Source organism: Maylandia zebra, linkage group LG18, assembly GCF_041146795.1.
Source record: "Maylandia zebra isolate NMK-2024a linkage group LG18, Mzebra_GT3a, whole genome shotgun sequence".
Lineage (NCBI taxonomy): Eukaryota > Metazoa > Chordata > Actinopteri > Cichliformes > Cichlidae > Maylandia > Maylandia zebra.
The window spans coordinates 19,735,418-19,760,626 of record NC_135184.1 but is presented as its reverse complement, the minus strand read 5'-3'; the positions used below and the strand labels follow the sequence as shown (position 1 = coordinate 19,760,626).

General features: G+C 41.0%; 3 protein-coding genes across 7 annotated transcripts; 2 read left to right on the top strand and 1 right to left on the bottom strand.

Moving 5' to 3' along the window:
• The first annotated feature begins 6,544 nt into the window (after nucleotides 1-6,544).
• Nucleotides 6,545-12,338, top strand: parla (presenilin associated, rhomboid-like a). 3 transcript variants are annotated; one of them, XM_024805909.2, is made up of 11 exons: nucleotides 6,587-6,701; nucleotides 6,831-6,889; nucleotides 7,269-7,452; nucleotides 7,561-7,665; nucleotides 7,780-7,912; nucleotides 9,174-9,269; nucleotides 9,355-9,504; nucleotides 9,798-9,868; nucleotides 9,948-10,049; nucleotides 10,661-10,758; nucleotides 11,215-12,338. In XM_024805909.2, exons 3-11 carry the CDS (start codon nucleotides 7,438-7,440, stop codon nucleotides 11,357-11,359), a joined length of 915 nt encoding a protein of 304 aa, XP_024661677.1. In that variant the 5' UTR covers nucleotides 6,587-6,701; nucleotides 6,831-6,889; nucleotides 7,269-7,437; the 3' UTR covers nucleotides 11,360-12,338. The 3 variants fall into 3 exon arrangements, with proteins under 3 accessions (XP_004542683.1, XP_024661677.1, XP_076732748.1); XM_004542626.4 differs by lacking the exon at nucleotides 6,831-6,889 and having other exon boundaries at nucleotides 6,545-6,701; XM_076876633.1 differs by having other exon boundaries at nucleotides 6,831-7,452.
• A 414-nt stretch (nucleotides 12,339-12,752) lies between these two features.
• Nucleotides 12,753-17,147, bottom strand: extl2 (exostosin-like glycosyltransferase 2). Of its 2 annotated transcripts, XR_013094089.1 has the most exons (6): nucleotides 17,002-17,147; nucleotides 16,179-16,624; nucleotides 16,012-16,082; nucleotides 15,813-15,928; nucleotides 13,250-13,707; nucleotides 12,753-13,050 (listed from the first exon to the last, which is right to left on the bottom strand). XR_013094089.1 is itself a non-coding variant. In XM_076876634.1 (5 exons), exons 1-5 carry the CDS (start codon nucleotides 17,025-17,027, stop codon nucleotides 13,305-13,307), a joined length of 1,062 nt encoding a protein of 353 aa, XP_076732749.1. In that variant the 5' UTR covers nucleotides 17,028-17,147; the 3' UTR covers nucleotides 12,753-13,304. The 2 variants fall into 2 exon arrangements, 1 of the variants encoding a protein (XP_076732749.1); XM_076876634.1 differs by having other exon boundaries at nucleotides 12,753-13,707.
• A 141-nt stretch (nucleotides 17,148-17,288) lies between these two features.
• On the top strand, nucleotides 17,289-22,554 carry zgc:110366 (putative oxidoreductase ZK1290.5). 2 transcript variants are annotated; one of them, XM_076876640.1, is made up of 9 exons: nucleotides 17,289-17,421; nucleotides 17,563-17,663; nucleotides 18,212-18,460; nucleotides 18,654-18,755; nucleotides 19,029-19,120; nucleotides 19,252-19,434; nucleotides 19,535-19,594; nucleotides 22,194-22,304; nucleotides 22,388-22,554. In XM_076876640.1, exons 2-8 carry the CDS (start codon nucleotides 17,588-17,590, stop codon nucleotides 22,287-22,289), a joined length of 858 nt encoding a protein of 285 aa, XP_076732755.1. In that variant the 5' UTR covers nucleotides 17,289-17,421; nucleotides 17,563-17,587; the 3' UTR covers nucleotides 22,290-22,304; nucleotides 22,388-22,554. The 2 variants fall into 2 exon arrangements, with proteins under 2 accessions (XP_076732755.1, XP_014267756.1); XM_014412270.2 differs by having other exon boundaries at nucleotides 22,194-22,553.
• Nucleotides 22,555-25,209: the final 2,655 nt, after the last annotated feature.

The following is a 25,209-nucleotide window of genomic DNA, read 5'->3' as shown; positions in this document are numbered from 1 at the left end:
TCCTCTCCTTTCTTCATCTCTCCTCCCCTAACTCCTCTCTTGTGTATCTCTGTGTCCTCCCCTGCCCCAGACCTGCACCCATAGGATATCATCTAACTTGGCAGTGTGTCCTTGCCCCATACAGTGGCAAAGGCATGCTGCTGTCCCTGCCTTTGTACACAATATCTTTGTCCTGAAACACCTACACACCCTGTTCCCTCTGTATGACTATATAATTTTCTCGCAGAAGTCAGATTGTATTATAATGTACCCAGGAGATGCATTGTCTGCTTCACTTAAGATGAATCGCTTGTGTGCCCCATCAGTCCTACCTTTTAACTCTTTCTCTGGCTTTCTCTGTGCAGTATTGTGTAGAGCTATAACAGCCCAGCAAGTGCAGATATTGCATCGGAGGAGAGCTCTCCTCTGCAGACACTGCAGTGCAGCCTTCCCGCTGCAAAATTCTCCCTTCTTCACCTATTTCTGGAGTCAGTGGCTGGCCTGGGAGAAGTTTGTGGAACTTGTCCAGATGCCAATAGCATTACCTAATGTCATCAATATTGCTCAGTTACTGTCCACGTTTTACAGTGTTTCTTGTTTTCATGAAGGCAAACTTTTGTGTATTTATAATTTAATTGGAAGAAATTGGATTTTTTTGGAAAGGAAGCGGTAAGGAAGTCTTTCATTCAATGTTTTGCTCATGTGAAAGCCTAACATGTTAATAGCTGTAGCAATCATTAGGGAAATTCTTTAAGCAGGCTCTGAAAATGTTAAATAAAAAGACAAATTCATAGAGTCATTGTCCCCCATTCTCTTAATTAGTTCAATACACGATAGGATTTTGAAAGACTGTTAGGTCCATAATGTTTTGGACAGTGACACAGCTTTTTTAATTTTACCTGTCACCACAGTGCATTTTAATTCAGACAATCAAGTTGTGGTTAAGGTGCAGACTTTCAGCTTTAATTTAAGGGGTTTAACAGAAGTAATGTATTAATTATTGGGAAAATACATCCACTTTTATACACAGTCCAGTGTTTTCAGGGGCTCAAAAGCAACTGGATAAAGTAAAGTCATTTTAAATATAAGGATACATTTTAGTACTTGGATAAAAATCCTTTGCTGTCAGTGACTGCCTGAAGTCTAGAACCCATGGACATCAGCAAAGACTGCTTCCTCCCTCGAGATGTTCAGTTGCTGCTTGTTTGTGAGTCTTTTTGTCTTTAGTTGTTTTGGAGGAAGGAAGGTTCAGGGTTTAAGTAGTCATCATCATGAGCTCATCCGATTAGAATGAGAATAAGCAGTCATCAATCATTTGCAGGTTTTGTCGTTTTATTGAATAACGGGTAAAGGAAAGAAAGACACACATGGACTGCTATCTCTCAGCTGCCGCCCCATGTGGGAGTGAAGAAAGAGTGAGGGATAGGTGAGTGCAGTCCTTATATAACGAGTGACAGGTGAGTGCAATTAAGGCCAAGCACCACACCCAATCAAAGGTGAGGAAAAGAAACAAGGTGCATCTGGTGAAGTGAATGTGCTGAAAGGTGAGCCTTTACAACAGCTGCCCCCATATTTCTACTGAGAAATATGTTCAAAGGATTAGAGATGCTCTTTTTCATAAAGCGGGGGCAGAGGAATCAGACATGCTACAGGTCTAATATAGGTTCAGGGGGTCGACCTAGAGGTCGACAATGCAGGCCAGACAGTTCAGGGGGCCGACCATGTAGCCAGCGGTGGCGGCAAAGCAGGTCCAAATGCCAACCGCGTGGGATGCAGCGGCAGGCCCAGACCTGTAGACCGTTGGGCAGTTTTGCAGGTGCTGGGGGCAATGTACGGGGCTTGGCAGAGGCAGGACCAGGTGATGCAGGAGCAGGCAGCGCCCTGACCACTGGCGGAATGGCAGCCACAGGCGGTGGAACTGGTGATAGTGGCACTGCCGGTGACGACATGGGTACTGCTGATGGTAGAGTATGAGGTGGCTGAATGAATTCAGAGCCATCAGCGGACACAAGGATGTGCTGGAGCGGTTCTCCTGAACCTGAACTGGAAGATGTGAACAAACATTGGGCATGCGTGGAACTGCTCTGGGGTTGGAAGTCTGTGATTGGACCTTGGAGTGTCCATCCTAAGCGGGTTTTGACTGCTGCAGGAGATCCAAATGGTCCATGTCTAACTGGTGCAATAGGCGTAATAAGGTGGGTATGATCAGAGCCTATGAGCAGTAGTGGAGCTGCTTTGTTAATAAAGGTTAATGGGATACCTTGAAGATGCTTGTATCTCCGTTGAAGAGAGGATACGGGGTAGGTGTGGTCTGAAAGTGCTAAGTGACTTGTAGCGAAGGCATTATTAATTGTGTAAGTTTTCGCTGGATGTGCGATGGGAGAAATCTGGAAACTTACACAAGAACCTTGAATGGTTTCAACTTCTTGATGGACAGTTCTGAGTGATAATTTTTCAGCTTCCCCAGTTAGGTGGAGATGCTTAGCTGCAGATGTCAGAAGCATGGTACGTTGGGAACCATCATCAAGTATTGCATATGTTTCCAGGGTTCTTTTGCCATTACGCAAGAGCACTTTTACAACCTTTAATAGTACACTAGGACAATTGCTAGGTCTATCAAAGTACAGTGTCCTCACTACAGGATTAGTTCCAGTTCTAGGTCTCTGATTCACCTCACATAGGATCTGTAGATGTCTTTTCATGCAGGTGGCACATGCTTTCCTCAGATCACACTTCGCAGCCTGATGAGTTCTAGCACAATGCCAACACCGTTTGTTTCTCTTTATCCAGTTTATTTTCTCATCCTTTGTCTTGTTAATGAACTCAGGGCACTTGCTAATGTGGTGTTCAGGTGAGCAGCAATATGCAAATCTTGCCTTAGTCATTATGATGGGTTGTGCTGCCTGTACAGGATTGAATGCATTTGTCCCATGTAATATTGTTTTGAGTGGAGAGGTGTACTTATGGGCAGGTCGTGGCTGGTTAAAGGATGAAACAGGACTGTCCTTTCTTGGTTGACACTTGCATTCCATTTGCAACCAGGATGAGAACAAAGGTAAGTCATACATCATATCTCCTTGTTCCCTGTAAATGTGCCGTTTGAAGCGACTGGAATGCTCTGCGGGCAACTTTTCAAGTAGGCGATCGACATGGGAGCCACAATTTAGTGGTCTAGGCAAACCACTTGAAGGAACTGCAGCATCTAATATTGTTGAATTAGGGAAAGGAGGGCTAGCAGCCAGAACTGCACCAGAGTGACAGCTAACCTGGGGGGGCTGAGAGGGTGATTGACATGTTGCTAGATCAATCACTGGGAACTGCTCATGTTGCTGATGTGTTTGGGGAATGGCTTGCAAACCGCAAACAGAGGATTTGCTTTCATCAGATGAGACAGTGTGAATTGAAGATCTGGAGGAACTGCGAGAATGGGGAGGAGATAACTGAATCATGAATTGCCTAATCTCCCTCATTGTCATCAGGAGTTCCCTCATCACCTCATCTTGATTGGTGGGTAAAGGAGCAGGGTGATGTCTCTGGTTGTCTTTCTGACTCTCTGACAGGATCTTGCAGCCCATGTGTGTCTTTGTCACTGTGCTGGTATTCTGTTTGACTCTCTGTATCACATCTAGGACTTCTACTTCCAGGATACTGAACGTCATACTGCTGCAGGTGGGCAGTAGGTCGCCTTTCACGACCGGAACGTCTCAAATCTTCAGTCAATGGCTGCTGTGTATCCATGACGCTAACGCTACTCCGGCTCGGAGGACCATGTTTTGGAGGAAGGAAGGTTCAGGGTTTACGTAGTCATCATCATGGGCTCATCCGATTAGAATGAGAATAAGCAGTCATCAATCATTTGCAGGTTTTGTCATTTTATTGAATAACAGGTAAAGGAAAGAAAGACACACATGGACTGCTATCTCTCAGCTGCCGCCCCATGTGGGAGTGAAGAAAGAGTGAGGGATTGGTGAGTGCAGTCCTTATATAACGAGTGACAGGTGAGTGCAATTAAGGCCAAGCACCACACCCAATCAAAGGTGAGGAAAAGAAACAAGGTGCATCTGGTGAAGTGAATGTGCTGAAAGGTGAGCCTTTACAACATTAGTTTTGTCTGCAGTAACTCAAAAGCACACTCTGTTGGGCACTAACTTGGCCATTGAACAATATCCATCCCATATCTTTGCCTCGAGAAACTCTTAGGTTGCTTTTGCAGTATGCTTTGGGTCATTATCTATTTGCAATGTGAAGCATCATCCAATGCAACATTTGTCTGAATCTGAGCAGAAACCTGTACACATCCACAGAATTCATCCTCCTGCTTCTATCAGCAGTCACACGAACACTGAACACCAGCAGCAATTACCGTACATTGCCTCCACGGCGTTTGAGAAATAATGTCTCTCTCCTTCGCTATACTTTTCTCTTCCCATTAATTCTGATCCAACTTCATCTTGGCTTCTTTTGTTGAAGATGAAATGCACAATGGCTCTTCAGCATGTCATTGGTGGCAACCTAAAGTTGTGAGGTCAATGTGTAGTAACTGCTCCAATACAGTTCTCTTCATCTTGTTCATCAATACTGTTGAAAGCATTTAGTTGATCCAAAATGCTGCCACGAGAGTACTGACAGGGAGAAGAAAGAGAGAGCATATTTCTCCTATACCGGCTTCTCTTCATTGGCTCCCTGTTAAATCCATAATCTAAATTAAAACCCTTCCCATCACATAAAAGGCTTCGTATAATCAGGCCCCATCTTATTTTAATGACCTCATAGTGCTGTATCACCACAGCAGAGCACTTTGCTCTCAGACTGCAGGCTTACTTGTGGTTCCTAGAGTATTAACAGTAGAATGGGAGGCAGAACCTTCAGCTTCCAGGCCCCTCGCTCTCAACTCTTTTCACTCTCCATGTGTTTATACACCTCTCCGCATTTAATTATGAGTTATTATTAATCTCTGGCTGTCTTCCACAGCGTGTCTTCCTCTCTTCACCCCAAGCGGTTGCATCACGAGGCTGCCCCTTCCTGAGCCTGGTTCTGCCAGAGGTTTCTTCCTGTTAAAAGAGAGTTTTTCCTTCCCACCTTTGCCAAAGCGTTTGCTCACAGGGCGTTGTCTGATTGTTAGTGTTTCCCTGTATTATTGTAGGGTTTTTACCTCACAATATAAAGTGCCTTGAGGTAACGGTTGTTGTGATTTGATACTTTATAAATAAAATCGAATTGAATACTGCTGAGTGAGTGCATACATCGGTGTAACTTTGTGCTGAACATTGAGGGAGTCAAGATCTCTGTCTAAATAAATAAATAAATCTGGGTAAATTCCCAGATGATTAAACATGCAACTATTTTGCTGGTAATAACTGAACTCCGGAGTGTGTTGTAACAGAGACAGTTTATTCACAAAAATCTTCACCAAGTGTATTTACAGGCAGTGCGAGGACAGTGCTATATACAAGATGTGCGAGGACGGGTTCCAGGGCTCCAGGGAAAACAAGGGGATCACACACACGCTCACGCCAACCTCTCTCCGCTAGTGACCAGCCACCTCTTACACGCTCCACACGGGGAAACACGGGGACGAGTCCGGGGAATCTAGAACAGAGAGACAAATGTTACTTTCTGAGGCGGAAGTGTGGGGAAACTAGGGCTCGACGTGTACTGACAGGAGTCTTCACAACAATCCAGCGTTGAACAGCTGATCTCCTCCTTCTGATATACCAGCTGGTCTGATGAGGCCCAGGTGTGCATGATCTGGGAGGGCGTGGGCCGAGGGCGTGAACCCGCCATGAGTTCCGCCCCGGCAAAACAGGGGAGGGGGAGAGAGATTGCTGATCAGTGCCTTGCCGACCCCGCAGGTCGTGACATTTTCATGTCACCTACAGATCCTTGCTGTATTTGTCAGACACTGGAGTCAGCTGTAAAGATAGTACAGTGAATATTATTGCCCTGAAATGTAGTTAAATAAACACAAAAGACGGAAAGTACAACTACCACAAACTATAAATTATATTTTGATGAAGCACTATATTTTACTGGTTAAAAATCAGCGCTGTGGATAGGCATCCAGAAGTCTAAGATACTCACACTGGAGTAAAAAAAAATGTTTTACTGTTAAATTTTTAAATTTGCGGATATTGTAGCACATCCCATCACAAACAAACAAACAAAAACTGAATAGTTGCTACACGTGTAACAATTTAACCACTGTTGAAAGCGCTTTTGTTCTGACAAATCTGTTCGTCAATGCGCCACTAGAGGGAGCTGATTATACCAAACAAAAGAGACGCTAACAGAGGCCTGTGGAGTATTTACTGTTGCACAGCTGAACGATTATGGCAAAAATAACCTTCTATTGTATTTATAAGCATGCAAGGATTTTGACCCTTTGGTGTTGTGCAACTCTGTGTCCACCCAATAAAAATCAAACTGACAATACTAACGCCACAACTAAATATAAGATAACCAATTTAAGTTAAATAGATACTGTGAACCGAATGTATATAGTCAGACACAGCGCAAGAGCTGCCTGTAGATGCAGAATTATACAACCAAGTTACAAATGCTGGCTTTTACATGAGTCCGTGAACGCAGCATCAGCTACAGTGTGGTGGTGGGACGGGCTTGAAGCGGAAGGTCAACACAATCATGGCGTGGAGAGGATACGCGATAAAATGGGCCAAAACAGAGTTCGTGAGATCCCAGAACACCACTCCACGAAGCTCCAGGTGAGCAAACACAAGGTCGCTGTGGTCGCAGCGTCTGTCTGCACAGGCGTAACACTGACAGGATGTGTGTGTTTACTTCTCCACCAGCCGCAGCCCGTGCTTACCTAACTGTTCCGACTGTCATTGCAGGGAGATCCACAAAGCTGAAGACAGCTTCATGTTTCATCCGTAACCTGCGATATCGAAGCGTAAACGAGTTACTGTAGTCTTTCTGTTTTTCAGTAAATGAATTGAGTGCCTTAAACAGCATGTCGTGCTTTTATTATTGATACTGATACTAACAATAAGTAGTTATGGAGCCACTGTGAGGCATGCTACCCGTGTAGATTCATACATTGTGGGTGCTTGAATTGTTCTCAGTATTATTAGCTTTTATTACGGATGCATTCATTTTTTTGTAACTCTACAACCAGCAGTAGCTGTAATTTTACAACAACAACAAAAAAGTAAAATTAGTTTTCAAAGCAGGACTTTTATGTTCTTCCCCTAAATGAACATTGATTTTATACTTTTTTGTGTATATTTCAACAACTGCCTGCTTTAAAAGCTGCCTCTTTCTCCTGGCAGTCTTAACCCCTACAACCAGCAGAGGTGTGGATTTCGTCGGGAGGCCAAAAGGCCAGACATAAAGAAAAAAAATGCCACGCAGGAAACAAACACCTCAGCCACTGAGGCTGGCACCCCGGTGCCCCAGCCTCCTCCTAGAGTCCCCAGGCCTACACTTTTCACACCGCTGATGTTCACAGTAGGGGTAGGTCCCCCCAGTTTTCTACTGCTGTGTAGTGATGAAATGGATGCATGGTACACTGTTGTTTGTGGACAGTAAAGTGCTTCTGGCTGTTTTCTGACTCCATTTCAGTTTACAGGCTGCTCCTTTGGTGCGGCGGCCATTCTCCAATATGAGAGTCTAAAGTCAAGACTTCAGACTGCAAAAGATGAAGAGAATTCAGAAAAAGGCATGCAGGTGAGCACTTTGATGATCCACATTATTGCACATCTCCTTTGCTTGCAGATCGCATTACTGGTTTGATTTACAAGCTGCTCACAGAGACTCTGTGAACCTTTCACATGTTCCCAGGGCACCCAGGACATGGCATACTGGCACAACTGGTGGAACCAGCTGTCCAGCTTCCAGCGACAGCTCATTCTCCTGGTGTCCATGGTGGATGACTTCTGGAACAGCCTCACAGAGGGACAGAAGACTGTGACAGGTATTATTTTACACAGTCAACATCTTTGCAGTGTGTGTGCGGTTTTGATTATCGATTTTCCGATTTTAAAATCGATTCTAGCTTGAATAGCGTGATATCGATTCATTAAAATCCTGAATCGATTTTTAAATATAAATGCATTTTGCCCAAAATGCCAGAATCTCAGGATAAATCTCACAAAATTTTGACAACCACCAAACAGCTAAAACAGTAAATGAGAGCAGGCACACGGATTCTGCACAAAGACGTAAACAGAGCGCGGACCCGACGCTTTCTCGCCCAACGGGACGTACACGGACATGCTGTCGGGGCTGAGAGCCGACAGCTCACTCATTTTGATGTGTCTGGTCCGCGCTCTGTGTTTAAATCTTTTATTGCGCTAGATTCTGAAGCTGCAGGTTTTGTGTCTCTCCAACCAAAGTTGATTGAACCAGTCGCGAAAAGAAGATCCAAACTACGCTTCACATAAACATCATCATGAAGTCCCCCTTATTTGCTGTTTTGCCTCCACCACAATAAAATCACACTTGCACAGCTCTCTCTCTCCGTGTACTTCAAGAACAGTTTCCCATTCACTTGCTTATCACCTACCAGTCTACCATTGTAAACAGTGCTGTCAGCCGCTGTGTTGTTTTTTTCTTTTCTACTTAAATGACTTCCGACAAGAAAGCCGCATTTTTGCTGTTCAATACTGAAGAAATTTAAACTTTTTAAATTATGCAAAATTGCAAAATGCTTAACTGTATCTCTAATAGAAACCTCTGTAACTTTGCTCTGCTTCACTTCAGCAGCATCAGGTAATGTTCATGTTGATTCATGGTTTTCTTCAGTTTTTGTTCTACCGCAGAATATTTTTAAGGTTATCTGCTATAAAAAGTCAGGCCAGGAAAATCGCCTTCATGTTTGTCTGTGTTTTATCCTCTGTTACTTTGACACAAAGGCATCTGCTGTGATGCTCACACCTTTGATAAAGTCTCACAAGTGTAAGGTTTCTTTTTACAGATATAAAATATGGATATGTACTGATTAGTGATCAGAATTATAATATTTCTGACTGTCTGAGGCAAAATTTCCCCGAATCAAATGGAATCGAATCATGGATCGAATCGATTCGGGACCTTGCGCTTGTGAATGGGAATCGAATTGATTCTAGAAATCAGTGACGATACCCAACCCTATGTGTCTGGGGTTTTTTTGTTTTTTTATTTATCTCTTTGCATTTCTTCATAGTTGGCACCTTTATTTATTAATTTTTTTCTAGGTATTATCGCACTAAATGCCGCCGTCCTCTGCTGTTGGCGAATCCCTTCAATGCAAAGAAGTATGCTTAAGTACTTCACGTCCAACCCAGCTTCCAGTGAGTTCACCTGTGCTACATGGTCATGACCTCTTTTGTGTTTGCAGTGTGTGCATTATTTTCCCCTCTCCTCTTCCTCTTCCAGAAACACGCTGCCTTCCCATGGCTCTGTCCTCCTTCAGTCACTACTCCATCATCCACATGGTGGCCAACATGTATGTCCTATGGATATTCTCCTCAGGGATCGTCTCTCTTTTGGGGAAAGAGCAATTTCTTGCAGTTTACCTGTCTGCTGGTGAGTCAAATAAAGCACACAACTGGAGTCTGATAACATTTATTAAATCTAAACACAATACTTGAATATTTTTAACATTAGTGTTTAATCCAGGGTGGATAGTTTAATGATCTCTTTGCTTCATGTTTGACTGAAACTCGCTGTTATTCCATCCATCATTTACTACAGCACAAAAACCTTATTTTAGTTTTGGGACACTCAAACGTTTAGGGCCTTTCAGTACTATACATGGCTGATTATTGAGAATATAGGTAACAGGAAGTAAGAAAGGCTACCAAATGTTTGATTTTCAGGTGTGGTTTCCACTATGGTCAGTTACACATGTAAGGCAGCCACCGGGCGTCTCTATCCATCATTAGGGGCGGTAAGATATTTGCTAAAATCCATTTTAAAGCTCAACTCAAATGATGGACAGCTGTGATAGTAACTGTTTTGATCTACAGTCCGGCGCCGTCATGGCAGTGCTCGCTGCTATCTGCTCTAAGATGCCAGAGGCCAAGCTTGGCATAATCTTCCTTCCCATGGTCACTTTCACAGCAGGAACAGTAAGTGCTGCACACTTCATATTTCCTACATACACTTTATGAAGTACGCCTTACAAGTGCTCGATTGGAATCCATATTGCCTTCAGAAATGCCCCAGTTTTTTATGGCACTGATTCAACACGGTGACTACAGTCAGCTCATTGTCATGTTCAAGAAACTAGTTCGAGATGATCTGACCTTTGTGACATGGTGTGTTATCCCGCTGGAAGCAGCCATCAGAAGACCTGCACACTGTAGTCATAAACATATGAACATGATCAGCAGCAATACACAGGCAGGCTGTTGTGTCTAAATGATGTTGTTTTTCCAATCTTTGGTTGTCCCATGGGAATTGTAGCCTCAGTTCTTAGTTGACAGGAGTGGCACCCACTGTGGGGTTCTGTTGCTGTGGCCCATCTTCTTTAAGGTTGGACATGTGCATTCAGAGATGTTCTTCTGTCTACCTCGGATATAACGAGTGGTTGCTTGAGTTGCTTTTGTCTTCCTTCCCGCTTTTGCTGCAGGAAGAGATGTGAGTGTGCATGGACCAAATAAAAAGGTACATGTATGAGTGACTGTGGAAGTATGCATGCCAGCGCACTGAATGCAGCTTTGCCTTTGTTTATATTTAGGCTCTGAAAGCGCTAGTTGCCATTGACACAGCAGGACTTCTGTTGGGATGGCGGCTGTTTGACCATGCAGCTCACCTTGGCGGAGCCCTCTTTGGAGTGTGAGTCAGGTCTTATTTTTACCCTTTCCTCAAAGTCTGTCCATGTTAACAATATGAAATACAGTTTCAAGGCATATGAAACTGTCTTAATCCCAAATCTGATTACTTACTTTTTCTGGAGGGTTTAACTGTTTTCTTAGACTTACATAAGCAGACAGATTTTTTTCCCAGTTTTAATATCCTGCTCTCATAACATGGCCCAAGTGTGAAAATTGTGGTTATGTGACAGTTGCAGGTGTAGTCACAAATACAGCTTAAAGCCTGTGGAACATATCTAATATTATTAAAATGTTGTTTTGAAGGCTTTGTGCTTTTGAACTCAGTCATGAAAAAAGAATCCAATGATTCTGCACTGCTTTGATCAGTCTAAATCCTTTAATGTCTTAATGTGGCCTAATGGGAGCATCTTGTTCTGCTTTCTCCACATTTTACCGTGCCATGCATCTCTTCATACAGGTGGTATGTGGCATATGGTCATAAACTCATCTGGAGGAAGAGGGAGCCCCTTGTGAAGTTGTGGCATGACATTCGTTCACCAGGCAGCCGAGGTTCCAGGCCTGGACGTGGACCCGGGGGTGGTGGTGGTGGACCAACATCATAAGTCCCTGAAATTCTTTGTGAAAGAACTGGAACCCATCCAAACGAATATGCAAGGACACTTTTATCCAATGACATGGAGTGGACTGTTATTAATAAATAAATCTAGTTTTCACATCCAAAGTTAGTAAAGAGCATTTGCTGATTTAATGCCTTGCAAACTTGAAATTTAAAAGCAGGTGAAACTTCATGTCTAGCGTTGCAGTCGAGATGTTTACTTTGTAGACTTTAAGCACTTGTTATGCTACCGGTAATCTGTAACTCTGCTACCTCATTTAGCCATTTTCCACCAATGCTTTGCCAAATCTCAAACTGGTTCTACACATTTACACCAACAAAGAATGGTGGCACCACAAAAATGAGTCTCCCAACACTTGGATTCAGTGATTTCAGAAGCAATGGGAATATTACTGCAAGTAATTTACCACTAATTTCCAAATGTAGCATTCAGATTCGGCCCTGTGTGACACTAACGTCTGATATAGTATGCAAAAATTAAGTTCTGACACTTGCCAAAATATGGCCATCGACCAGCACCAGACTAGGCACATTACTGGTGGAAAACAGGTGTTAGTAATCCAAAGCTAAAAACCTTTTTATCCATGTTTTTGTGTCCATGTTGTTCTGGAAAACTGCATTAGCCATCAGACCAAAATTTCCACATTAGAAAACAAAGAATTTTATTGTCTGATCCTTTTCCTCTGTTAACACTCTCATTCAAACTACTAGCTTTACATTGAGAGAAAAATAGAACAAATAAGCATATCCAATGATTTTAGATAAATGGGCACTCCCACGTATACCTACTAATGTAAATAATTCATTTGGTAACAAATCTCTTTATCAGTGCCCTCTATTACAGTAAAAAGTGGCCAAGGCACTTTTTTAAAAAAAAACAAAAACCTGCAGTTTAACTATTTTGGTTAGAAATACTTTCCTCACAGCAGGGCAATATGTTTAAAATTAAAGCTGTGACAAAACTATTCATGACAATATAAGTTTTATTGGAAGCGTTTAATCTATAGTTGGCACATATGAGAATTTGGAACAAAGATACCACGACTCATGGTGCCAAAACACACTCAGTTAATTCTTCAGATGCCGACATCTCCAGATTACTACCTGAACTCATACAGTGGGGGAAGTATTTCACCCCCTGCTGAATTTGATGGGGGTTTTTTTTTTCCTGGTTTTCTGGTTGATATTCTGTCTTTCTCCATTAAAATACCACTGCCATAGAAAATTAGAAACGGTTCATTTCTTTGTGAGTGAGCAAATTTACAAATTCAACAGGGAATAAATTATTTTCACCATTATAATAATGATTTCATGCCCTGAGAAAACATTTTATTTATCAAATCACATTCCTGTCCTGGACATAAAGAGTCACTGTTAAATGCTTTTCACAATTCCTTTTTATTCAGATACGTTGGTGGAAAGTTTTTTTGGTTAAATACAACTACAGCATACCTACATCTTAAGACAGTCTAAATCTGTTACTAATAAAGCAGGTTAAGTTGTCAAAATAGATCAAAGACTGACACTTTTTTGGCTTCAAGGTAACTTTAAGGCAGTTCCTGGTAAACAATACAGATTAGCTTATCAAATATGGATGTCTCATCAGACAAGGGCATGTGCAGCAAATTCTTCTAACAATCCTCGCTGTCCAAAAATCAGGCGTCCATCACTGTCGGGCTGTGAATGAGAAAACTGCTCAGAATCCTAAAACTCAAAAGAGTAGGCTAAAAATCAAAGAGGTACAATGAGATTAAAGTTTTCATTTTTTAGTTTCCAGGCACAGTTCGTTCGTTCTCTCTCTCTCTCACTCACTCACTCACTGATAATTCAAACTTATCCTCCACCCTGTCACATGATGTTAATCAAACAGACTTACCAGAACACTATATCGTCTACTTTTTATCCAGAGCAATCAGTAATACAGCACTTCCTCAGCCCCTGCTTTTGTGGTTTGCATAACTGGGGAAGCCAAACTGGGAGACCATCAGGTTGGAGAAGGAAAGAGGCATAAAGCCATAGATCTGTGTCAACCTGTTCAGGCAGTAGGACCTCTGGAGAAGGTGTTCGGGACGATGCCACATCCCCTGGTATCCACTGCTGGCCTCCTTTTCTAGGTTGCGGAGGTCCACGGGTTTGATAAAGACCCCAGAGGCTCTGTTCATTTTACCCAACTTTGATTGTTTTCTTAAATACAGAGCTACGGCAAAGTTCATGGCAATATCGTCACAGTTCTGCGTTTCATCCACTAAAGCATGCACTGCTTGAGGCTGGTCCTGAAAGAGCTGCAAATAGCGGCGGTGGAAGAAGGCAGCACCAATTAACACCATGGAGTATCTGCAGGGAATGCAGGGAGATGGAAGCTTAAAAAACAAAGTACACCTAGCCAGAGGCCTGTACTATGAAGCAGGATTAGTGGCGCAGCAATGCAAATTCAGGGTTAACTCTGCATTTTCAGCAATACGATGGTGATTCGCTGCTGTTGAAATTTATAATGCAGGTTGAAAGAAAAACAGCTGCTGTTTAGTTGTGTCTAAGAATCTATATTTATTACTCATCATGGAAAGAAGACTTTAGAGACTCATGAAAAACATTAGACCCTCTTACTATCTGCTCAGAGTGGCTCGGGGGATTTTACAGCAATGTTAACACCATTTTCCAGAAAGCTAAGTGGAGAGAATTTATCTAAATTTCAGGAGTGGTACCACACCTCCATACACATCCCTTCCAGTAATCCATCAATATATGACCCTCCCGAGCACTACAAGCTGTTCATTCTCATCTTTGTGCCCCACCCTCCCTTCCCTTTTTTACAATTCATTCACTTCTCATTAGTACATGAGGATCTTCCCAGCCTGGGAGCCATCGCCAATCCCCCCTGAGGCCTTCCCCAAACTGCAGCCTCAATTCATCCTCAAGCCATCTGCCATTATTTACTAGGAATGCTGTCAAACCTAAAATGAGAATGTAGTCCCCGCTAGTGAATTGGGCAGTAGGAAGTGACGTTTTATCTCTTGATCTCAAATATAACCTGTTCCACAACTGGTTAGGTCTGCAGCACAAATTCTCAAGGTAAACTACCCCCTAAGAAATGAACCCTCTTCATAAACCAGGGTTTATGCCAAAGTTACCTGAATAAGCCTTGAATTTTCTCATGTTCAATTTAAAGTCAACAAGTACAAACTCACCATCTACTGACCAATTGTTTCTCTGGGAAATGGTGCCACCATTCCTGGAACACATGTCGGACATGTCCACGGACAGCTAGCGTCTAAAGGAGCAACTTTATTTCTATTTCTAAAATGATTGTATTGTCTTCCACGCCTTTATAATGTGGATATACACTGGATATCAAATTTGCAAGCATGCTATGCCTGTCTTTAATTTCTATTTGTATATATTTTCTTAACTTGCACTCAAGCCATTAAACACCACCAGCACAGTTTCAGCTGAAAAGATAAAGTTAAAATTGTTTTCTGCACATTTAAACATTGATATAACAGATTATCCTGAGTCTTAAGGATACTGAGAAGTCTGTTAACTCGCACAGATGGCATTTTTGCCAGATTTTCCTCCTGGCTTCAGCTTAGGCTTTATAAATATAATAGTGCTTTTCCATTCATAAAGCCTATTTAAATCGTACACTTGTAATCTCACGCTACTGTTTTGGCAACACGTGTTGCTCTGAGCCTGTACTGTACACAGCTTAACATTGCCTGGTCTGACACAGTTTTAACTTCCTTTCTAAAATCAGGCCGCTCAGATCTGTTAGATCTGCCCACGTCTGTGATTGGTCAGAAGTTGCCTCTTTCATGTGTTCATGCTCACATGAACACATGAAAGACTGGTAAACCTAGAGTGGACCTATTAAGTTTATAACCACTTTCTTGTGACAGCTTAACGCTGATTTAGACTTCTGCTGTGGATTTTTGATGTAACCCATATGAGTGGTTGACGTTACTGCCAGCAGTCATGCTTGTCCTTGGCGCATCATTCGTTAATTACCTTGTGGTCATGTCCCAGTGTTTTATATGCTGTGCCAACAACAATACAAATAAAATTCTGGGACTTTTCTTTCCCACATGGTTCCCCACTATTTGTTGTGGCTGGTTTTTGTTCCAGAGGCAAACATATGTCCCGTCTTTGCACATTACCTCACATCCATTCCAAAAGCTTTGGCAATCTCCCTGCACGAATTTTCTGACATCTGTGAATCCTTATAGAAATGCTATGATCATTATTCTTTATACTAAGATATGATTGTTATTCTCTCACTGATATGTTTAAAATTAAACACAGAAGTATACTGATGTACACTGATGTAAAAATAAGTGAAGCCACATAAGCAACAAACATTCTGGGTATGTCGAGCATGCTTCGTAGTACAGGCCCAAATAACATGCAGGGTATGTGGACAAAAAAACCAAAAACAAACAACCTACACATCACCTCCTGCTGTTTCTGGATCCTGCAGCTCAAAGCTGCCATAGCTGTACACTCCTGCTGCCGTTGAGACATGTTTCCTCGGTACAAATCCAACAATCTGGTCTGGAAATTGCTGTGGAACCCAACAGTAAAACAACTCAGGGTTTGCCGGCTAAAATCTGCAGTTAAATTTTTCAAGTTTATGATACTCATTACCTTCCAGACAGAAAAAGCAAAACTGATGTCAGGTACACTGATGAGAGTGTCATCATCCAGCATAAGAACAGCTACAGGAGCAGAACAAAAATACTACTGTTCACTGACTAAAATGTATTTAAATATAACAAATAATACATACGGTGCAAGCTGACAGATGTACTGACCATCAGTATCAATTTCAGGGAATGGTTGTAGCCTGTTGCGCATTCGGTTGCTGGTCTGCTCCTTGAAGACTACCTGGACCGGATGAGGCCCCAAGGAGCTCCACAGCTTTGCAGGTGTCTGCTCTCCAATGTTGTTCCATACTATGATAATTCTCTGAAGATGAGGTACTCCCTGGTAATGGTTTAGGAGTTTGAGCAAAACGTCTGTGCGGTTGTAAGTCTGGATGATGATGGTAAACTTCTTCTCCTCCGAGCTGTCAGCGTGGTGAACCTGTGCGGGATTCTGCTTTTGCGGGGTTGCCCTTCGTAGCACCTCCAAGACAGCAACACCTCTTTGGTCCTCAGCAGGTGGCAGCAGAGCTGTCAAGACTACACCAACCAGGAGGATCAGCAGAATTGCCCAAAACAAATAGGTTCGTCGGAGCCCAAAGCAACAACGGGGCAGCCTGCACACAGATTTGCAGTATTTATTAATATTTCCATCTCAGCTCCAGTTTAAAAGAGAAAAAAATCAATATATGCAGTTTCTATGACTGATTTGTTGTATTCTAAGCAGAAATTAGTTAATCTATGGCCTGTGATAAATGTTAGGATTATATGGCATCCATAACTAAACATGCAAATCAATTAAGCCATCTTGGGTATCTGAAATGACAACTTAGCTTGTGCAAGTAGTTGTAGTTGCACTGATTTTAGCTAACTTTAACGTGATTTTAGCCCAGCGTTTGTTTTGAACACAACGGTTTAGTCGGCTGTCTCGTAACATATCTAGCCTGTTACATTTTAACATATTCTATTTTTCTTTCTAGAAAGGAGAACTCACCTCATTTTTGTTGGCACTACAAACATTCAACCCCTTTCTTTCAAACGGTCGCCATGTTGGCTGACTTTGTCCAAAGAGTGTACAAGTTAAGAGCGGTTCCTATTTAACACCCGCCGTAATTTATGGTACTCAACAGCCACGCAGCTATTTTATTATAGAGAAAATTTCTTGTTAAATGAATATTTTGTTCTTACTCATTATAAATACATTTTCTACGTTACAACCTCGTAAATATATTTTCACTCGCGTATTCCGACTTTCTAATGAACTGTCGCCATGTTTGTTCAGCGGCTTGATTTTTAATTCAGGGGCATATCTTCGCCTCTACAAATATGTTAATAATAGTTGGTCGAGAGAGAAAGGGAGAATCAACTAAATGAAAAATTTTCAAAACCAGTCTACCTAGTGGTTACAACAAAGGTAAGTTAATCTAATGCACTGTTAATGAAAAAAAGAGTGTATTAATAGTATTCTTTTTTGGAGAATAACATATGTTAACGAGGAATGACTTTCCTCGTTAAAGCAAGAAAAGTTAACAACAAAACAAAAACGTTTTTCCAGATTGCTCAGCTCTGGTGAAGTGAACATGCCGTTGGCGTCGGTCCTGAACTGTCCTACAGTACCACTTTCCAATGGTCTGCAGATCCCCGTGCTTGGTTTGGGTGTGTTTTACTCTGGCAGTCACTGTTTTTAAATCAGCTAGCACAAACCTGAATGAAGCATTATGCAATCCTAGGACACAGTGATTGTTAACTGAATCGGTTGGCTTAAAAACTTTTAAGTAATGCAATAGGGAAGTAAATCCACAAGTAAAACTGACACCTATCAAGTTTTAATTCAAGAAAAAAATATGTAGTGTTACTGTTCGTCAGTTTATCCACAGGCAAACGTTTGGTCTAATTCCTCCAATACAGTTGATACTACTAATAAATAGTTGCGTACACAAACGGGTTTTTCAGTATCCTTTAATCCAGGATATGTGAATATTTTGTATGTATTTATACCTTTTATGAATACACTGTATATTTATGTCAGCGCTAATACGCCGTCAAGTTTGAATTAAACTACATAACACTATCATTAAAATGTCTTCTAGTGCTGCTGTAACACGTGAATTTCCCCACTGTGGGAAATATAAAGTCTATATTATAATAATTACCATTGGGTTTTTTTTTAATGTATAAATGTTGTGTGTTTTTCTCTTTGCCAGGCACATCACATAATGGTGGTTACTCCCACGATGCAGTTATGTATGCTCTCACTGAATGTGGCATCTGCCACATTGACACAGCAAAGCGTTATGGCTGCGAGGCCGAATTGGGCAAAGCTGTCAGAGAAAGTGGGCTTCCACGAAGTGATCTGTGGCTCACGAATAAACTGTGGCCCGGCGACTACGGATATACAGCTGCAAAAAAGGCCTGTCTGGACTCCTGCTTGGAAATGGGGGTCGAGTATTTTGGTATGCCGTCTGATTGATAAAGTTAAAAACAGTTAACAGCTAAACAGTTTTCTGGGATGTCACTGCAGGACAAACGTCTTGAATAAACCTGTGATGGCTCGTGATGTAGTTGAATTAATCCATGTTCACCACACCGAATGCAGTTTGCTGTCTTTTGTTACATCATGACCTCTAACCCCTGTTGTTTTTAAAGATCTGTACCTGATGCACTGGCCAGAGTCAAAGACACCTGGTGGTTCCAACAGGGAGATGAGAGCTGAGACCTGGAGAGCTTTGGAAGAACTTTATAAGGAAGGTAAATGGCCTGTATTTATATTTGCATTTATATTTATAAATGCTAAATGCATGGTATTAACTTAGAGAGATTATCAGAATTACCATACAATGCAATTATTTATTTATACTATATTAATTTTATCCTTGGGAATTATGTTCATAATTTAATTAAAAGACTAGCTTCAGTTTTACAGCTGGATAATCACTGAAGTAGTGATGATAATACATATCACTTAATAGTAGTAAAAGAGTTTATTTCACAAAGCATACATATCTCTGTTTGCTAATATAGGTGTGTGCCGTGCTATTGGGGTCAGCAATTTTCTGGTCCACCACCTGGAACAGCTGAAAGAAGACTGTACTGTGATACCACATGTTAACCAGGTAGTTTTATCCATTTAGCATTTATTTAAGCTAGAATCTGTGCAAAGATACTCAGGTTGACTTTCTTTATGCCATAAAACTTCCTTCAGCTCATTGACTTTATTGTTTTATATGCTGTTTTAACTGATCAGGTTGAGTACCATCCTTTCCAGCAGCCAAATCACCTGATTCAGTACTGTCGTCAGGAGGGAATTGTGTTTGAAGGGTATAGTCCTCTGGCCAAGGGTCAAGTCTTCAACAATCCCACTGTTCTCCAGATAGCGGAAAAGCACAGACGCACGCCAGCTCAGATCTGCATCCGCTGGAGTATTCAGGTTGTCGCGCTCATCACATGATTTCCATCCCTGGTGTGAAAATATTGTGTCTACTGAAATTCTAAATATTCTTGAATATTTTCAATTTTGTGTTTCTAAGAACGGAGTTGTGACAATACCAAAATCGACCAAAAAGAAGAGGATACAAGAAAACTGTGAAGTGAGTTTAAAGATCATTCCATACTTTCTTGAACCCTTTAAAAAAGTCTACAAAATGAAAAACCAAAATAAAAGTTCATGTTGTGATCGAACATTTTTTCAAATAAAGCTTAGCTGTAGCCTAAGTTTGACAAGACAGTCAAAATCATGTCTTCATCTAAACCCAGTTACACCGTGCAAAGGTCTTGAACCACCCTTAATTTCTTTATATTTTGCCTTTAAGGAGCCAGCTTTCTAAAGTTGGTATCAGAGTTTTCTTTTGGGCACTGGCTCTTTTTACACCCATTTTTAGTCCAGTCCTTGTACCTGACCATTTTCAGAGGAATAAATCATTCAAGCACAAAAAAGGCAGCAAACTCGAGGGGTGAATCAGTGCTGTCTCTACACATTGAAATACAGAGAAAACTTGGTGAAGAACCAATTTTAAATTATATCTTTACACACTTTGTTACTAGCAGCCTGTCTGTTCCAATTTCTTTAGTCTAATCTATGGAAAACACCAAACACAGTTGACAGATGTAAAAATTGTACTACAACAGGGTGATTCAGAAAGAGCTATTAGTGGAAAACTTGCCGCACTGTGTCCTAAAAATTTTAAGGAAACACGACAAATGGAGGACAAAAGAAGTTCTTCTGCAGCAGAAGAAAAGTATCTTAAGAAACAGGAAAAAAGCAAAGACCTGAAAGAACCTGAGAGATGCATCTGGTTCATCTACTGTTCACTAAAGCTTCGTCAGAAATGGTCTCAGTGGAAGGCTGGCTGTTAAGAAGTCATTCTTAAGGGAGGAAAACAAGTGGTATGCCACATTACACAAGAACTGGACTTAAAATCAGTAGCAATGAATGGAGTGATGAATCCAAATCTGAAAGTTTTGGTTCAAATAATTGTCAGTTTATGCAAAGGTCAGGAGAGAGGTATGACACTGATTGTGTACAGCCATCTTAAAAACACGGTGGAGGCTCTGTCATTGTTTGCACCTGCATTTCAGTCAGTTGTGTTCTTCTTCTTCATCTTGTTAAAACTGATGGATTTAGTGATGAATTACAAATTGAAAATGTATGGAATTATTAACATTTTTCTAAGAAAATATACAGATTTTTTTAAAAAGGAGGTGGCTCAAGACTTCTACACAATGATGTGCCTTGTTTGGTAGCTTCCACTAGAGGTCATCATAATAAACTTATGCATCTGGCTTAACTGAGGTTTAGTAAATGTAAAGAGATCTTGACAAGTTAAATAGTTTAAATAATGGCATAATGTGTCCATCTTTCCAGTCAGAAGACAGATAACTTCTGCAGTTTATCATCACAACTGAGAGAAGCCAATCTCACTTTTAATGCCACAGGCATTTTCGTTTTTCATATGATCCTTTTCCTCTTCTTATTACGGTGGCCCTGAGAGGCCAAACGGACTGCAACTTCAGAAAACACTTGCAAAAAGAAAAATGCTGCAAAAAGAAAAACACCTGCAAAAAGAAAAACGCTGCAAAAAGAAAAATGCTGCAAAAAGAAAAACACCTGCAAAAAGAAAAACACTTGCAAAAAGAAAACCACTTGCAAAAAGAAAAACACTTGCAAAAAGAAAAATGCTGCAAAAAGAAAAACGCTGCAAAAAGAAAAACGCTGCAAAAGCACACAAGACACAACAGAAATGTTTCTGGGGAGACAATAACCCAACGGACCAGTTGCACGAACAAAAACATGCTAACAAGTGCACTGGGACTGGGAAGGAACAACATTTGTCTCTTATATATGATACACCTATATGTGCACTGTCAAAGATACTTGTCTTGAGTGAAGATTTAAGGTGATAAGACATATAAATAACTGCAACTTGAAACTGTACTGAAGCTCAGTATTTGACACAGAGTTCGTGTTCACTGCTGTAATAGCTAATAATGATTAATATAATAACTATAATATTGGCCATATTATATTTACACTACTAAAGTGATATGACTTTAGTCTCATGAACAACATTAGCTAATTGTTATTCACTAACGAATCTTAAATGACTGTTCAGTACAGAAATGAAGCCCAAAAATCATGTTTTACAGTCCTGTGGTCTCAGCCTCAGATACTTATCAAATCACACAAAGCTCTTGTAGAAACAAACAAACAAACAAATGAACAAAATATGTTCTCCTTCATTTCTGTCAAACAAAGTTGTATGACACGTTTCCAGCGGTTAGTATCATGGTTGCTAGGCAACCTGGGAAGCACGACCGAGACTAGACCGTCCCATACAGCCCATGTAATTGCAACAAACTTGCCGTTTATTTTGCAAATCGAGCTCAACACTGCCCCTAGCGTCCTGGAGCACTTCCGTTGTGATTTGGAGTTTGCGTGTGTTTTGGATTTTGTACGTGTTTTGGAGTTTGCACGTGTTTTCTAAGTGTTTTGGAGTTTGTACGCGTTTTGGATTTTGTACATGTTTTGCAGTTTGTACGTGTTTAGGAGTTTGCATGTGTTTTGGATTTTGTACGTGTTTTGCAGTTTGTGCGTGCTATTTGGAATTTGTACGTGTTTTGGAGTTTGTACATGCTTTGTCTCTAGGGGCCACCGTATCTTATCGTCCTCTCTCTCACACACACAAACAGGTGTTTGGATTCCAGCTGGAGGACGAGGACATGGCTGCTTTAGGAAGCTTGCATGATGGAAGACATGTTACTTGGGATCCAACAAATGTGGAATAAGTGGGAAGATGGAGGGTATGTTTGTCCATGAACTGGTGATGGCTGAGTGAGGAATTGATTTGAATATGTTCTTGGTTAATTATTTTTCTTTCTGGCAGTTTTCCTGGAAATAGACTTGACTGTAATGTCAAAGTTTATTGAGCTACATCTTCAGATAATGTGTAGACAAACACACACGAAGGACAAAACCATTCCAAGTGCCTTACTTTATAGAAATGTTGATTTTTTTTTGTGATATATATATATATATATATATATATATATATATATATATATATATATATATATATATATATATATATATATATATATATATATAAGGAACACGAGAAGCTGGAGAAATACCAAGGACTCAGAGAAGAGCTCGAGAGGATGTGGAGGGTGAAGGTAACGGTGGTCCCCGTGGTAATCGGAGCACTAGGTGCGGTGACTCCCAAGCTAGGCGAGTGGCTCCAGCAGATCCCGGGAATAACATCGGAGATCTCTGTCCAGAAGAGCGCAGTCCTGGGAACAGCTAAGATACTGCGCAGGACCCTCAAGCTCCCAGGCCTCTGGTAGAGGACCCGAGCTTGAAGGATAAACCGCCCGCAGGGGCGTGCTGGGTGTTTTATATATATATGTGTGTGTGTGTGTGTGGTAAGAAAGGTGTTGTAAACGCAGATAATGGTATCTTTGCCTTTCCAGAAATGTGGTTGTGATTGTGAGCTTGACTTGATCTTGAATAAAATCTACAAATTATTTTTTTTCACATTCAAATTAAGGGGAGGGATCAAGTGGTTTCTAAGATGAGAGGACCTTGGTATCGTATCCATGGTTGCAGTATATAAAACAACTATGTAAACTCAAGGCTGTGACCTTTTATTAGTCCTCTTCTCTTATTCCGCAAATGAAATCTTTAGTTTACTTCACCTGTAAAATCTGTACGTGATTATCAAAATACCTTAAGCAACATGTATCATTTACAAGTAAGTCATGAGACAAAAGAAAAACAAAACGGCCCCAAAGCTTAACCAGGTTTGGGAGGCATGAAAGTCAGCTGTAACTGTAACTTTATATAACACAAGCTATCAGGGTTTAGCAAATAATTTGCTGGCTACACTGGCTCTGGTAACGTTCAACTTCACTAAACCTTATCATGTTATCACGTTAAATTCAATTTTGATATTTTACATAATTTAGTATGAGGTGGATTCTCATGTCCACCTTTATTCCTCAGCACAGCCTGAACACTCTCTTTATTATTGTTAATCTGTGGATCTTTCACAGCACATTTTTGTCCTATCTTCATCACCTCATCCCAAACTAGTCGCTGTTCCCCCTGAGCTTGGTTCGGCAAGAGGTTTCTTCCTGTTAAAATGGAGTTTTTCCATCCCACTGTCACCAAGGTCCCTGCTCATAGGTCATCTGTTTTTTGTTTTTTTTTGTTCTCCTGTTTTCTGTGTAGTCTTATATACCATACAAAACACAATGAAGCAACTGTTGCTGTGTGTTTATAATAATAATAATAATGTATGCTTTATTGATTTCTGTGGGGAAATTCCTCTCTACATTTAACCCATTTACTCAGTGAAGCAGTGGGCAGCCACCAATCTAGCGCCCAGGAAGGATATAGGGACGGTACCTTGCTCAGGGGTACCTCAGGGTTGTCGTTCAGTGAATTTGAACCCCCGACCACTCTACCCACTGAGCTATCCCAGTCTGTTGGTGCTATATAAATAAACTGAACAGAATTAAATTAAATTCAGGACATTCAAAGCTCTTCTTTGGATGTTGGCTACTTTTTGTCCATTTTCTGTCAAAGTGATCTCACACTACATCACTAATGTTGAAGTTCAGTCCAACCCATGATTGATAAGTGTGTTTGGTATCATTGTGATATTTAAAAAAAACAAACAAACCCGAAGCTGCTGCCAATCAGATGCTTTCCAAATGGTGTTGCACTGTGGATCAAAATCTGACAGCATTTATCTGTACTCATAATTCCATCAATTTTGACATGGCTGAAATGAAGACCCAGGCATCACAGAGCCTCCACTGTGTTTTACAGATGGGTATACACATACAGTGTTGCACCTCTCTTCTGACATCATCTGTACATGAGTATTTAAACCAAATATTTCAAATTTGGATTAATGACTCAAGACCTGTCACCACTGATTTTCAGTCTAGTTCTTGTGTAATTTGGCATACCTCAGTCTTTTCTCCCCGTGTCCCTTCCTACTGAGACCATTTTTGATGAAGCTTTAATTAACATTAAGGCCAGATATCTCTCAGGTCTGTCTTTTTAAAAGACATGATGTTAATGATCTTCTTTTGTGCTTCACATGTCCAGTATCCTCAAATTTCTTAAGGACACACTGCACACCATGCAAAAAGAACCCAAGCTTTCAACTAACAGTTCTTTGGGAGTCATGTTGCTAATCCAAAAATACTATTTTATGTTTGTCATACTGTTACCTTTAGTTTAATCTACAAAAAAATGCCAAAGGAAAGAAAACAAAATGTGTTTTTCTACCAGGCGGCTGGCAACAAAGAGCCTAAATGTTTAAAATTGGTTCTCTGCCAGGTTGGCTTACATGTAGTCACAACACAGTTTCATCTCTTGAAGCAGGCACGTTTTCAATGCTTGAATGATGATGTGGCCTCAGTGTGGCTCACCCCCCCCCCCCCAAAAACAAAACAATTCCTTTCAGGTACAAAGATCACATACAAGGACTGGACTGAAAATGATATGGGGAAAAAAGAAGCAGACAACTTCCAAAGAACAAATCTCAAAGATCTTCAGAAAACACTGCTCAAGACCACAGTATACAGGTTGAACAGACATGGCTACCACGAGGAATCTGTGCTGAAGACCACACCTATGAGTCCACTCCCAGCATTCACATCTTGAAAAATACTGAACCATTTCACAAAATAA